Raw genomic sequence first — 15,440 nt, forward strand, 5'->3', positions numbered from 1 at the left:
AACTGGCCTACCACGGCTACCATGCCTACTTTACACACACACGACATGATCAGGGTCGGTAAGCTCTGAGAGCGAGGGACGATCGAGGATTCGAGATGCCATCGGTTTAAGGAAGCCAGACGTACGTACATGTCAGTGAGGACGATGGTACATTCGACGGTTGTATCATATCCAGCATACTTCAGACCTTGTCAGGGGCACTTGTCATATCCAAGTCCTGTACACAGTCGGACAGTTCGTGGTAGAAATACGCGCTGACAGGGGTCGATGGGGACGGACCCCCAATTGCCAAATACCGAGCATGTTTGAGATTTTAGAAATAATTTCCAATTTGGAAAATTATTGAAGTGCAAGTTCTAGTCGTTTGATTTGTTCGCTTCGTCTCCATTTGCAAGCATGGACAATAGGGTCAAGACATACTTACTGTCTTTGTGCAGGATCTGGCTGGCTGTCCACAAAAAATTGGTCCGGCTGAGCCCGTACCACGAAGTGGGCCTTGGTAGTTGCATTCTATCCTACACTCATACTGACCATATGCTCGGGTGTTTCTTCTCGGAGACGATTCTCGATGAAATCATACACCTTGTCTTCAAATCCCAAAAGATGGGATTTCACATCCAAGCTCTCTAAGAACAAGGGGCGCTTCGACTTTGTGGTGGCATCAGATTCTAGATTCTTTTTTCCTTATTGAGAATGCCGGTGATGATCTGTCTCACTTTGGCAACTTGTTTCGAGACCTTGTCTTCTCTATCTGGTCTATGGGTTGAATAGTACTGCTTGACAACTTGGAGCTTTTCTATCAGAATCTCACGAATCGCACCAAAGATGCCACGAGATCGTTTCACCCAACATGGTGCAACAAACTCGTATCCGCCTTGTGCTCGAGTGTCGCCATGGGCGAACCGGTCTCGAGCTATAAAAAGTATAGAAAGTCGACCACATGACTCGTCGTACCATCTAGAGCCCCGTAGACCACGGTGTGGAGTTGTGGATCCTCAAAGATGGAATGAACCAGGTCAAAGGAGATGTCCAAATCAGCGTTTTCTCCCCTATAAATTTTGCTGTTCACATGATGGACTAGGCCCACGGGTCCATTGAAAGATGAATTTTAAGTGCTGTGAGTCCATTTGCCATGGAACTTTGGGATTGGGTTTGACCAACCTATTGTTGCAACCTAAACTAACAAGCAAGGCTTTTCCCGTGTTGTGACATTCAAGGTTGCAGCACTGAGACGTCTTCTTACAGAAGTGACAGTATTTCAAAGTCAAGTCAACCCTAAAGGCCATGTGGTTGTGAAAACTTGATGTCCCCGACTGTCACAATCTCATTGAAAGCGTCTAGTCAAAGATAACCACTTGCTTTATAATGTCTTCCAGCTGGTCGTCCTCGCATAAGGGTTTCTGATTGCAGCGGGAAGCTTTACCTACGGGATGGGGTGATGTACCTGCACAACCTTCGTCCTGACACCGTTGAGAGGTTGCACTGGAGGGGTGAACATTCATGTACTGTCGATTACTCCGGTGATATCGCTGCTGAAACGGGCGATATCACTCCTCCCATTCAATGAGCACCAGTCCCACCTACCGTTTTCTTCTGAAACGACTTGACACGGCTGGGAAAGTGGTGGTAACTTTTCCTGGATCCAAGGTAGGATGTTCCCACCTTTTGCAACCGGATTCTGGCCACAGACGATATGTTGATCGCAGGGAAGCTCTGCGGTGGATTCAGAGGAGGAGGCCTCGATCTGTTCTCGTGGCGCGTCCAAGATCAAGATCGAGATGTCTTTGAGCAATGTCAGGGCATCCTCTTCTTCCATGGCCTCCAAATACAATGGCTCGCAGTCCTCATCTAGGGGGTGGTAATACTTGTGTCGCGCTTGCACCCAGTCGGGATCGTTGTTCATACGATCCGGTTTGCAGGATCCTAGCATTCTCAGGCCACTATTGTACATCAAACCATCAAAGATATTTTCAGTGTCGAGTTCAGGCAAGCGAGCCATCAGCGCCTTGCGTAGCGTTTCCAGGAGCGATTTGGCTTGCTGGACAGAGACCGCCAAGTCGGGACAGTGGATGTGGATCTTGCAGAGTCGAACACTCACCATCACACGGGTGTTTAATACCACAGAGGCAATATCCCGTAGCTGTTTGTAAAAGTCTCTCCACTCGTTGTCCTTCCTCGTAGACATGTCCTCTGTCCATCCAAAGTCCAAGTCGACAAAGAATCGAAACTTGCAGCCTTTCGAAATACGCTCCATTAGATATAGACCCTGTTTCGTACGAAATGCCTTCCAATAGTCGCTTAGAAAGGCGTCGTGGTCCTCGAAGGAGACACGATAGACTCCACCTTTCAAAGACGTGTGCGTCTCTCGTCCCTTCTCACAGATGTACTTGATGAGGAACGAGGCATTGTAAGGCTCACTGCTTGGAGTATTGTTGAGAGAGGACATGTTCGGGTTACTTAAGGTTAACATCCACAAAAAAATATCCGGTGCGTTCGGCTACGCGTTGGCGTCTTTGCAGTTTGTGGGAGGAGGCATTCCTCCGCTGAGACATAGCTCCTCATCTATTCCAACCGTTTCTGGTGTTGGTCCTTCAACTTGTGGTACTGCTTCCATTCTTCTAGTACATGGAGTACTTGATGACACTAGGAGTCAAATTGTAACTATTTTGCGACTCGATTGGGCCGCAAGGTACTTTGTAGGCCGTTATACGTCCAAGACCAATCCGATACGAGTCCACCTACATCGACAATCCAAAAGGCGATCTTTTTAGGAAGTGGAATTGATTTTAGGGAATGTCTCAATGTGCTAACACCATCACTTCCATTTTTGGCAAGTGGTACCTTGCGATACATCAAACCTTCTGACCTGTTTTTGTAGAAGAGGGTGGAGGTTCTTACACGAAAGATCGGAGTCGAAATAGTTTTTCAATCCAAGATTCCATGTCTTGGAACCTTTAAAGTCCACAAGATTCGTGGTTTGAAATGCTTGATTTGAAATCTCGTTCCCGGGGTTTGTTGAAAGTTAACGTGGTTTCAACTCTCCGAGTTGAAACCACCAGTTTTCCTGTGTCACGTCGGGGTTCAAAAATAGATTTGGTGGAGTGTAGCCGATCAATTCCAGGCAGCCCGTTTTTTGGTGATGTGCTACTTCCTTCTCAACCAGTTGATTCTCCACCTCGCTAAACGCCGTTTGATTCTCAACTATTGGACTTTGTTGAATGTGTCAAGATTTGTTATTGTGTCTGAATCTGGGTATTCTTGCTGACAGACGGACCAAATATAACATGAATCTGGGATTATACTAGTCAAAGAGCTCGAATTTGATCAATGCCAAGTCATCTCGACACGCAAAAAGATCAATCTGTGTCACCATATCCTCAGCACCAAGAAAGAGGCTTAGCGATGAGTCAGAAATCTAATCAATCGTCAGGAATTTTCAATTTCAGGATGCGTGTTTTGTTTGTTCGCTTCGTTCGCTTCGTCTCCATATGCCCTGGAGTTGATTGACGACTTTCAATACCTTCTTCTGTCACTCAAGGAGTTGCGGGGATCCTGAAGCTTTTTGAGCTAGATACAATACCATCTCGTCGAGTCTCGTCGTCATTTTAGAATTGTCTTCGCTGTGCGAGTCATGAAGTGCATCAGAAAACAACAGCTCGGAACTAAATAATGAATCCTGTTATTCGTCTCTCCTTACCTTGAACAAGCGTGTTGGTTTATCATTCAGAGTTGGAGAAATGGAGGAAACCAAACTCAAAGCTCTGTTACTTTATACTCTTGCCCAAGCGAAACGATGGGAATGGTCGACTTGTAGATATTTATCATACTGCTATACTTGACATATCTTCTAATCTCCCATTTCTCTTCCTGTGTGCGATTGCGTCCAGCACTTGATATTGGTGGCTATTGCCCTTGGCTTGGATAAAAACCTTCAAGAGATTTGATACTGGCTCTCTCATACCCATCGGTATACTAAGAATCCGAGAAGTAGAAGGCTCTTTTAATGATGCGACAGAGACATTTGTGTCAAATAGGCATTGTCAAGTGGTAACCTTTCTTCCCATGTTTGGCATGGTGGTTACAAACAGCGGACCTTGGTTAAAACTTAGTGTTGTTGATATTGTGATTATGTGATTCGATGGATATTTGAAAATCGATTGATGGCAAACACAGAAAAAGTAAAATAAACCTTTTTTTGATCTAAAAGTGTCAAATAGTGATAATCACAATAATCACAATAATCACAAAATAGATCTTCTTACGATCATGGTGTCAATATATCCTCTTTATTAGTCAACTAGTACAACTTATCAAAATAATCACAAAATAATCACAAATAATCACAGACCGATACTCATCTCCTCGTTTACATCCAGAAATTGCATGTTCTCTACCACATCACGTGACGTGGAATCCGCCCGGTTGTAACGGTCACAACATCCTGCCAGATGTCGCTTTCGACAATGTTTGCAAAGCTTGACTTTGGTGATTTGATACAAAGGGTTTGCTGCTTTGAAGGAACTGTGGTTGAGTTTCTTTGGGGCCGGTCCACCAAAAAATTCCGCGAATTCTTTCCTTACAATTGCCATAGCAGTGGTAATTCCTGCCATGTATACGGTTCGCTCTCTAAGAAATCGAAGGAGAGGGTCCCGATCCATCCTGAGCTCGTCTCGTTCATCACGAAAGTACTGTGGCAACACTGTCCAAAGCGAGTGACTGGCATGCTTGAGTAGGAAATCGTTGTAGGCTCGGGTGACTTTGTGAACAAAAGCTGGTAACTCTGTCGCCAAAATCCTAGTTAACAAGCTCGGATCGTCCTCCTGGAGAGGTCGAGAAAAGTTGGCAATGACAATACGTCGAGAGATCTGACCCATGTCCAGATAGTCTGGATACCAATTGCCAGCAAAGAAGAGGGGTGTGGTCCATTCGACCATGATGGCACGCTTTTGTTTGGCAGCTACATTCACCTTGCCACCCGTGATACACGACTGAAAGATGTCTTGCGAAAACACTTTGGAGATGTTTCGGGGCAGGTCGTCGCAAGTGACCAGGTCCGTCTCGTACAGCGCATCCAGCCCGAACGTCTGTTCCAGGTTTCCTCCGATGACCCCCACATTCGCCACGCAAGCACTGATGACTTTGATGAGCAACGACTTGCCCACACCTGACTCCCCCAAAAAGTACAACATCACCCCAAAGTGATCGCGAATACCAAACATCCGCCCCAATAGCATGTAAATAATGTCGTGCACCTCGGGTTTGAACTGGTAGTTCAAAACACCATCCAGCAAGGGAGTCTCCGTCATTCCAGTGAATTCATAAGGCAAATACTTGCCAACCACACCAAAGTCCTCTGGAACTTGAGCTAACTCGGTGAATTCACACGTCACGGTATTGTAAATGCCATTGGTAAATCCAAGGTAGTTTCTTTGGGTGGTCAAGAACGGGAAGGCCGAGTTCTTAAAGTCTTGGAGATACTTGACCAGCTTGTCCACATTCGACACGTCGGACTCAAATTCTCGATTGTCAGCAAACAAGTTTTGAACCCATGTCTTAGCGTCACAGAGTTTCTCGAACGCGAAGGCGAGACCTTCCACGGGAGCATAGACATCTCCGGTTTTTCGATCACGCCGTAAGTTTTGGCTCGACGCCTCTTCCAAGACCGTGTGGGTGAATTTCTGAAAAGGAGTCTTTTTTCCGTCGGAATTGAGACTAGCCGGGGTATGCAAGATGTCCTGAGAGAATGCCCGGTGTACTTTTTTGGCGTCACTTTTGCTCATGACATCGGCACCGCAATCGGGGCAGATTTTATGAACAGATTTGTCCTGCTTGATGAGAACACACGCTCTGACTGCGACGGGATGAACCACCGCCGGGTGGAGGATGCACTGGGTGGCCTCCTTCCACAGTTGGTGCCCAGTGGCCACTGCCGTGGAATTCCAGTCCCTCCAATCGTCATGAGAGATACCTAGGGCATCATTGACCTTGCGAAAGTCTTGTCCAGCCACCACGGGCCTGGGTGCGTCGGTGTCGTCGTCGTCGTTGCTTTCAGTGAGCCTCAAGAGGATGTTTTGAACATGGCTTGGCAGATCGGCAAAGGAAATGGGATGGTGCTTTAGATCATCACAGCTTTCATGATCATGGCACTTTTGATAGCTTCCAGCTCGTTTCGACAAGATAATATACTGTCGGTTCCCCTTGTGCTCTCGCTGCTGAAACGGGCAATACCGTTCGTCCAACTCGACAAGGACATATCTGCCCACTCCTGCGGTCTTGGTCTTTACCGATTTGATCACATTGGAATCGTGACCATATGCTTCATAGATCCATGGCGTGATGGCTGACGTGCTTTCATGCCTTGGTCTCCGAGTCACAGTGGCACTCAAGGCAGCTGGTAGTCCCGTTGGATGGGTCAATTCCTTGCCCTCGAGGTTGAAGATAGACGCCAGTTTCAAGCACGCAACCGATGCTTCGATATTGTCTAGGCCCAGTGGTAACGGAAGGAATTCCTTGTCCAACAAGGTGTAGGATTTCGTTGTGACCCATCCGGGATCGTGGTCACGCTCAGGTGGTTTTACGGATCCCAACATGCGCAAACCCCCATAATACACTTGCATATCTACAACATGGTCACCATCAAATACCTCGTCTTGACATTGTTTTGCCAAGATGTTGGCCTGATCTGACGTGACGATCAAGTCAGGGCAATGAACATGAATTTTGCACAGACGAACGGAGAGAAAAATACGTGTCTTTAGCACCTCTTGTAATCTAGCAGCACACAAACGGTAACACTCTTGCCATTCGTCGTTTGTGTAGGTTGCCACGTCGTCGACAAAGTCAAAATCCAAGTCCATAAAGAAGCAGAACCCACCCCGCTTTGGGATCCGTTCGGTGAGATAGAGACCTTCGTTAAGTGTCAAGGCCTTGACATAGGAACTCAAAAAGGAGGTGTACTTGGCAGCCAACTCGACATGGTAACATCCCCCAGCCATACTGGTGTGGGTGTGTTCGACGACTAGATCATCCTTCGAGACTTTATAGAGGTTTAAAAACGCGGCATTCGTCTTGGCTAGCATTTTTGGGATATCCACAATTTGGTATTACCCCAGAAAAAAAAAAGACGTCTGCGTTTGACCTGGTCACGCGGACAAGCTCAGCGTGATCCATCTACTCCTCTTCTGAAAGTGAGCCAGATGGGTTCTCTTCGAAGGTCTGTGAACGTTGGGGCGAAAAGAATCAGGCGCATGAAAAAATATTTTGTTGCGAAATGGAATAAGAGAAAGGATGGAAATTACCGATTCTACCATATCCGTAGCAGAGCTAGCAAAGCTAGCAGAGCTAACACAAAAGCTGTCAGACTTTGTCGAAGTTCAACATCTAAAAGCTCAGAACGAAAAAAAGAAGGAGTACATGAAGGCGTACATGAAAAAAAAACGAGAAGAAGACAGAGAAGCTGTAAACCAATACAAACGTGAGTGCTATCACCGGAAAACTCAGTCAAGTGAATTGTCTTCCCCATCTGCTGTATCGACATAACCCACAGCCAAAGTGGAACTGATGGTACAGGTACACAGGGAGCTTGCGCACGAAAAATGGTAGATGATGAAGACGTATGGGCTCTTGGCGTGTATAGGACTAGGATAAGTAGGATACCTATTTGGTTAGGGTTGTTTTACTCGGGTGCTTCACTAGCAAAAAACCAACCCCATTAACAGCTTACATGAATCCAATGGGCTTTCCAAATCCAAAATCAACGTCATAGAGGTCAAACCCTCTCCATGAAGTAAAACAGAGTCCCATCATTGACGGATCACGAAAGGACCAAGGCTTTAAAAATGTTGGTTTGCTTCCTGTCCTCCGGTCAAACGGTCTTTCATCGCGTAAACTGCAACAGATCCATTCCTATGGTGGTGTTGGCTACATTCATGGAGATGTCTTCCATCGCAAGGGATTCTATGGTGGGCTCTTTCTGTTTCGTTGTTGTTGCCTACTTCCTATCAAAACACGTTTCTGCGCATTGTCCCACAAAAGGAGGCCAGCCACCACTGGCGAAAACCATCCCAGAACGCAAAGGGTACAGCGGGAACGCGTCTGGTTCACGTAACTGTAGCCAATGGATGCTTCTTTTGGCCTTTTTAAAGCACGGTGAACTTCAAAGGCAGGTTTTCGTTATCGCCACTGCTGAAAGCCAAGACCAATGGGATTCGTTGCAAGTAAAGACCCAAGGGATGCTGCAATACTGACCTGAACCCCTTTAGATACCGTGTCTCTACCCTTTGACATGTTCGCCACGATTCTTGGTGACGAACATGCCGTGCGATGGACAACTCTGCGGTCACAGATGTTGGATTTGGACGAAACTGGTAGCCGTCCTTTGACACTTCAAGTAAGCCACCTTCGACACCCAATCCCATCCCTCTGTGTTTTGGACTCAACTTTCTATGTTGTTTCCAGGAAATCGCGGAAACTGTCGAAGACTGTATGGATCCAATTCAAGCTACTGCTGACATGGAGAGACTGCTAGACATGTGGAAGGAGAAAAACTCACCACCTCGTACGTTTGTCTACCGAATACGTATGAAAACCACAAGCACCAGGAAAACCACCACAGTGGATGTCTTCTCGCAAACTGAAGGTCACAGAAACGGAATCGTCCTCCGACGAAGGGTCTTTGGATAGAGAGGCATTATTGGGTACGTGTCGTGTTCTGCTTTGAACGATTTTCATGTGATTGACATCCGTCTCCACAAGGGACCTCAAGGTCGCTTCCTCAAGGAAGTGAGTCGACTGAAAAACGCTCTTCTGTACGAATACGAATGGCTACAGCCAGTATCACGAGCCAGGCAGCTTCCTCCTCCCCTACTTTACGAATGACTGTCGCTAAACAGGTAGTTGCCAGTAAACGAGTCCACCGTAATGTCGCTCTCGCGGCGCCAGTGAAGAAGTGTATCAAAGACGTGTTCCACCACTTGGACAAGCACTTTGCAGGTGCAGCTGAGATGAAGTCGATATTAGATACAGCCAGGATATCGCTTGAATTATTCGAATGGAGGACATCGCTGTCGGAATTCCAAGAAGCGGACAGACATCATTTTGTGTCCTACATGCTAAATGCCGAGCGTGGTCAACTAGTTCATCAGCTGCCACGGAAAAAGGGACTGGTTTTTGCCCCTAGTAGAAGTACTCAAGGAGGAAGGCTTGTGGACGACAGAGGATATAGATGGTATCAAAGAAGCGACACTTGCAGACTCCCACCGTTGGAAGGAGACTGGCTGTTTTTTTGTCAAGGAGCTGCAGAAGGTTCCAAGACGTAAATGGTTAATCTATTAGAGTGGTTTCGGAGCTTCGATTCTGATGGACAGAGTGCAGACTTTCCTTGTGGACAGGCCAACGACACGTTCGTGTCACAATATTATGTGATGTCCAACTAGATACATCATTCCATTCTCAAGTCTTCTGCCAAGTGAACGATGCTTACGTAATCATGTGTTCCTTTTGTGACCTGAAAGTCATCAGTCTTTGTTGTGTTGGTAGGAGTGGTAGAGTTCCGGGTTGACGACATGTTGGCGCTTCTTGCATTGAGTGCTTTTCCAATTCTTGGAATAGTTTTGAATCCATTCCCAATTTGGGAATTAGTGAATTAATTCAATGCATTGAATTAATATACAACTCCAATTCGAACTCATCACTTTGAAGGGATGGAAATACGCGCTTGTAATAGCTAAGATGCGCTTCTGAAGGGGGAACAGTACATGAGTACGAGTGCTTCTGTCAATAGTTTTCTGCGTTTTCGTTTCCAAAGGCTGATTCCAATACTCTTGACAGCAAGAATGGGTCAGTTGGAGACGAAGTCATTCCAGAATAGTCCTAGATTTTGGAAATCCTGCAATCCATGAAGACACCACAGACATCATCAACCTCAAAGGATTTTACAACAGTCACTTCCAATAGCCGCGACACCGAGTCCACGGGTTCCAACTTTTAAATTCAGGAATTAGGTTCAAGATCAGGACGAATTGATTCAAACGATGGGCAATCGTCGAAACTAGTAAAGTTTGTGACAAAAGTGCCATAAAGAAACATAAACCAACTTCCTCATCGAGTTACCAGATAAGAAGCTACTTGGATTTACCTTGGGCCTCACTGGTCGAGTCGTCATACGTCTGTCCTCCACATGTGTTTCGTCCACCAGGACCAGTTGACGAAACTCTTTCCGGATGAGCCCCTCCAAAAGAGTGACATCCACTTGAATTGGTGGAATCAACGCGTTTGGAATGTCTGGTTAGAATCCCAGCGTTCGACACTCTTGCCGCATCTAAGACAAATTTGATATGAGTGGCTTTGAATTCATTGTCAAAGCCGGGTTTTGAATTAATTTAATTAATTCAAAAAGTACAGAGAAACCCCTTTTTTTGAGTCCGACGATTTCTGTTTCCGTATACACAAGTGTCTTTGGAGTCTACAGACTGCCGCAGGGTACATCTTTTGTTGTCGTTTGGATTCCGGCTCAGAGTGTTAACCAGACGAGAGGAGCAAGTGCGAGATCACCCATTTGCTGCAGTGAAAGGTGGAAATGGATTTCTGCATTGTGGGAACGAAAATTCCATGTATTTTTCTTACGTCGTTTTTGGAGTGTAGTTGTTTCATTGTTTTGGGTATAAAATGTCTGCAGCTACAAAACCATTGCGTTTACTAGTGGTTCCGTTGTAACATAGTTGCCGGTAGCAAAAGTCAAACATGCCAAAAGCGGATACTGGCACCCTGTCTTATACCACGTATCATATCACAGCGAAAAACAGACCGCGCATGAAGACGACCTGGCTTTATTGGCACATGGAGACTAGAGACAATCGTTTTTCGTTCATGGACAAAGATGGGACCAAAAGGGAGACGTAGGACCGTCCTTTCTCTCGGATCAGAGAGATGGTACACCATTTGCAACAATTCTGGTGGTAGCATGTCGTTTTTTCGATCCAATCTAGTCGGAAAAAGAGTTGAATCTTGCGGAGCCCATGTTGGAGCCACCATCAAAGGCAGGACGAGCTTTGTTGGCGCCATGCCAGCTGACTGGCCAAGAGAGACAATGGGTCAACCACAAGTGGTCTAATTTCGTAGACGAGGAATTTGAGAACCATTCTATTGGCAAAGAAGAAGACAAAGGTGAAGACGATGAATGGGCCAAACACTTGAAAACTATTGTCCATCGTCAACAAGGAGCAAAGTCATGTGCCTTTGCCAGTGTTGGACAATTGGGACAATTCGGACAGCTCTAAAAAACAAAGCTTCAAACTGGTCATGCTAAGAAACTCGATTTCGGTTAGAAACAAACCACAGCCTTCAACGGTTTTGAGTGAGCCCAGTTCTGGTGTTTCTTGAGAATCACCAGATCTTTTTTTTGAAATCAACATCAGGGAAGTGTGTGATGGATCGACAGTAGAGGGGTATGAAAAACTGTATGTATCTGCATGTTGTATGGCACAAAGCGACTGGATGGATACATAAAACGGTACCATATGTCGATAATCGAGTGGCCGTCGTTCTTTGTTGCAGCTAGTAATACCAGATCACGGGCCTTCTTCCTTTCATCAGGACGGACGATATCAAATGTGTATCGAGTTGGAGCTTGAGTAAGGGTCTGTGTCAGTCCAATATGAAAATCTTCGTCGCTTCAACAATAGTTCCCTAAACGTCCAAATTAAAATAAATCGAGCGGTGCGTTTGAAGAAGGCTGCGTGCAAAACCAGCCTGATGAATCATACGAAAGCACAGTCTTGGATACCCTCTAAGCTTTGGTGTTGTTAGGATGGGTGTGACAAAAGTATCTGTAGTTTTTTTTTTTTGGCTCACATGGAGGTCTTGAATGCTGCCACCTGTGTCCCCGTTTGCTACATATGTGGCAAATGTGGAGTGAGTGACAACAAGTAGCGTGTATGTCGGGATGGGGTCCCAAGACCGACGTGGCAACGGGAAACGCCCATTCGTCGGGACATAATATGAAATGAATAGAAAAGTGTGCCACAGGGATCCTCGAGTCTGGATATACACTGCACGATCCTAGGAATGAAGCGCCCAAACCACTACACGTTTAAAGACCATTTTCGCCGTCTCAGCATTATACCATAGTACCAAATCAACGAATCCAGGACTGGATTCGTTGTTCCATAGATGTTTGCGCCAAGTAATAAATGCTAATTATTACATACTTTTTGCAACTCTACCGAGCTCATCAACTGTTGACTTTCTGTAATACACCAGCTAAAAAATCGTGCAACAACCCAACTGGCTATGCACCACTTAGCCTCTAGCGAACATGGGGCAGGCTTGTAGAAAAGAAGAGGAGCTGACAGCGAAGGTCCCAGCTTCCAGTAAGACTCTAACTATCAAGGAGGATAGTCTGGTCGTCGAGGCTCTTGCATCGCCACCACCACTAACCAGCCATGCAAATGGGGAGACTGTGGAGGATCTGTTTCGACTCGTCTATAATCCCGATTTCACTTTGGACACCGACCAAGTAAAGTCTCACATCCTGAACAATCCCAACATTGAGAAAGCTTTTGCCTTCATCGAAAACATCAGTACCCACCAAGAGATCGTCGGACCTCTCAAATCTGCATTCGAATCACTCAATATAGTACAGAGCGCCATAACCGCCATTGACTCCATCGTTGAGGTGATGTATTGCGCGTTGAACTCTCTGCCCCATACTAATTATCATCACCATTTAGATTCATCCAATAGTCAAGGGTTGCTGGTTCGTCGTGGGCGGTGCCATCAAGGTAAAGGGAGCTATTTTTCTCTACAGCTAGATAACAGTCTGACATGTAAAACGGTAGATCCTATCCACTCAAATTCTGTTGGACAAGGACACTACCACCACACTAGCTCAGGCTATCAAAGACAGCTTCCCTGTTATATCAACCCTCAATCGCATCAACCAGGCCTACCTGGACGATGGAGTGAAACAAATCATCTCCGAGATGTGCTATGAAATCAGTGGCCTTGTCGGATTTGTCGTGAAAAACCGACAAGCGCCTCATTTGGAATCTCTACCAGCCATTCAATGTAAGTGAAACTAGAGACTATTTTCAATGGTTGAAACTGACACCTCTTTTACTAGCTATGGCCCGATTTCTTGGCAAAGCTTTCAAGGAAGCCGTGACTCAGGAACAAACCTCTATCGTAAATGGCTTTAAAGGCAGTATGGAGAAACACGGGCAAGACTTGCGTCTCGCATTGCTGGTCACTGGTGTCGCCAATGGAGCCAAAACTCTCCAACTTGCTGAAAAGAACGAGCAGGCCATGGAAAGATTGGAAGACAAGATGATGCAGCAATTCGGAAAGCTATTGGATATACAAAACTCGCAAGGTGAAGGCCCTTCTTTATATTTTCGTCGAATGAATGCTAAACGTTTCCACGGATTTATAGGAGGGTCTACAAAACCTCTGGATGTGCTCAAAGACATATTGCGTCTTAAGGAAGATTTGGCATACGAGCGCCCAAACGGCAAGGAGGTTACGCTGTTAGCAGGCACCAGAGAATGGATTTTATCTGATATTTACGAATGGGTCCTTGATGGCAGCCGTCGATGTTTTTGGCTGGCAGATTTTGCCGGCTCTGGAAAATCCGCTGTAGCCAAACAAGTCATTTTGTGGCTGAAAGAGTCGCGGCTTTTGGGTGGTGCATTTGTATTTATTCGGGATGGTCAAACGCGTATAGATCCGGACGATGTCATTCCCGCCTTTATATATCAGCTCGCCAAATTAGACGCCGAGATCTGTCAAGATATTTTAGAAATCCTCAACAAGGACCCAGAGAAGGCTCGTCAGAATGATGAAAGTAAATTCCGTGATTTGATTGTCGCGCCATTAGTAGCAGCAGTGAATCGGGCCAAGGCTCGCAATACTCCTATAAATCCAATCGTATTTGCCATCGATGCCTTTGACGAGTGTGGAAAGGGGTTTAATGTTGAAAGCTCCAGGAATGGATTGCTAAAAGTCCTGAAACACTTCCTCTACAACTCAAGGGAGGGTCTGCCAGAGAATGTCAAGTTCTTTATTGTATCCCGTCCGGAAAAGGATATGGAACTCTACTTGGACCAGCCTGAAATTGTGATGAGGTATTCGATGACTTCTGGAAATCCGGTTGCCAACAAGAGAGATCTGGAGTTGGTTGCCAGTGCCAAGGTCAAGGAGCTGTGCCGGGCTTCACCTAGCTACACCTCGGAACGACAAGCGGTCATCGTGAAAGGTCTAGTCACACAGTCAGATGGGCTTTTCCAATGGCTGACGACCGTGCTGTCTATATCAGAAGATACGGATGTTGGGTCAGTGACGTTGTTGGAGGTATTTTCAAGCGGGAGTGTTACAGAAGCCAGTCGTGATGATATGAACCGTGCCACCATCATCTTTGCCGACCTGTATTCCCAATGCTTGGGCATCACGCTGAAGAGCAATGCGAAGGATCTCTCTCGCATATCGAAAAGGCAAGTATATTTAGCAAAGTTGCTATCTGTCATTGTGTCGTCAAAGAAGCTCATCTCGGCCGCGAGCCTTGCTGTCATTCTGGGAGACGATGTCGAAACCGTGGATACTCATCTTCGATTAGCTGCCTCCGTCATTCGGTCTGCGGAAGTCATCACGGTGTCACACAAGTCCTTCGCGGATTACGTGAATGATAGTGACAATGGGTACTTGAATATGGATGCTTTACTCAAGGACAAAAAGGTCAACAGTAACGATATAAGTAGATTTGAGAAGACTGCAATAACACGACCACTCAAAGATCAAGAGCCGGATGCTGAATATAGTACCTATTGGGCGTCATGGATGCAGGGACAAGCCATGACGGAGTGGGTGAAAGGATGTCTCAGGACGGTGAATGAATTGACGTATGGCAGTGTAGCTGAATCGACAAAGTCGTATGCGTATGTTTACTGGGCGGACCATCTTCTGGACTTGTATCAGTCAAATGGCACTGTCAGCGACGATGTTACTCGTAGCATTGTCGTGGAGATCAAGGAATTGGCCACTGTCCACCTGTTGGAATGGATTGCAGTGATGGCCCAGCTGAAAGAATTGCCCAAGGCTCTCTCGAGTTTGCGTGTGATCATCACCTGGGGCCAGGTATGTTCTGACATGGACTGAGTTGTCACAATGTACTCAAAACTCAACTAGGATGCGTCGTTTTTTAGGAACGTTTGGAGTCCCTCGAGGTGAGCCTGTTGAAGGATGCCATCCGCCTTATTCAGGTGTATCACACTGCCATGGAGACGGATTCGCAACAAGTATACTTCTCTGGCCTTGCAGGTTGCCCACAAGAATGCCAACTGTATAAGCATTACTACGATAATGTCCAAAACCGGGTGGCAGTGCCACGGTTCATTCGTGGGATGGATTTAGATTGGGGCCCGTGCTTTATGACCTTGGAGCATCGAAAT

General features: G+C 46.1%; 2 protein-coding genes across 2 annotated transcripts; both read right to left on the reverse strand.

The window, feature by feature from the left end:
* Positions 1-1,337: 1,337 nt before the first annotated feature.
* Positions 1,338-2,446, reverse strand: SmJEL517_g06195 (uncharacterized protein; the record flags this gene model as incomplete). The annotated part of the gene is made up of 2 exons (XM_031172121.1): positions 1,338-1,423; positions 1,507-2,446. 2 exons carry the CDS (start codon positions 2,444-2,446, stop codon positions 1,338-1,340), a joined length of 1,026 nt encoding a protein of 341 aa, XP_031021904.1.
* A 1,894-nt stretch (positions 2,447-4,340) lies between these two features.
* Positions 4,341-7,079, reverse strand: SmJEL517_g06196 (uncharacterized protein; the record flags this gene model as incomplete). The annotated part of the gene is made up of 2 exons (XM_031172122.1): positions 4,341-6,682; positions 6,749-7,079. 2 exons carry the CDS (start codon positions 7,077-7,079, stop codon positions 4,341-4,343), a joined length of 2,673 nt encoding a protein of 890 aa, XP_031021903.1.
* Between the last annotated feature and the right edge of the window lie 8,361 nt (positions 7,080-15,440).

The sequence above is a fragment of the Synchytrium microbalum genome, assembly GCF_006535985.1.
Source record: "Synchytrium microbalum strain JEL517 chromosome Unknown SmJEL517_scf0088, whole genome shotgun sequence".
In the NCBI taxonomy this organism is placed as follows: domain Eukaryota; kingdom Fungi; phylum Chytridiomycota; class Chytridiomycetes; order Synchytriales; family Synchytriaceae; genus Synchytrium; species Synchytrium microbalum.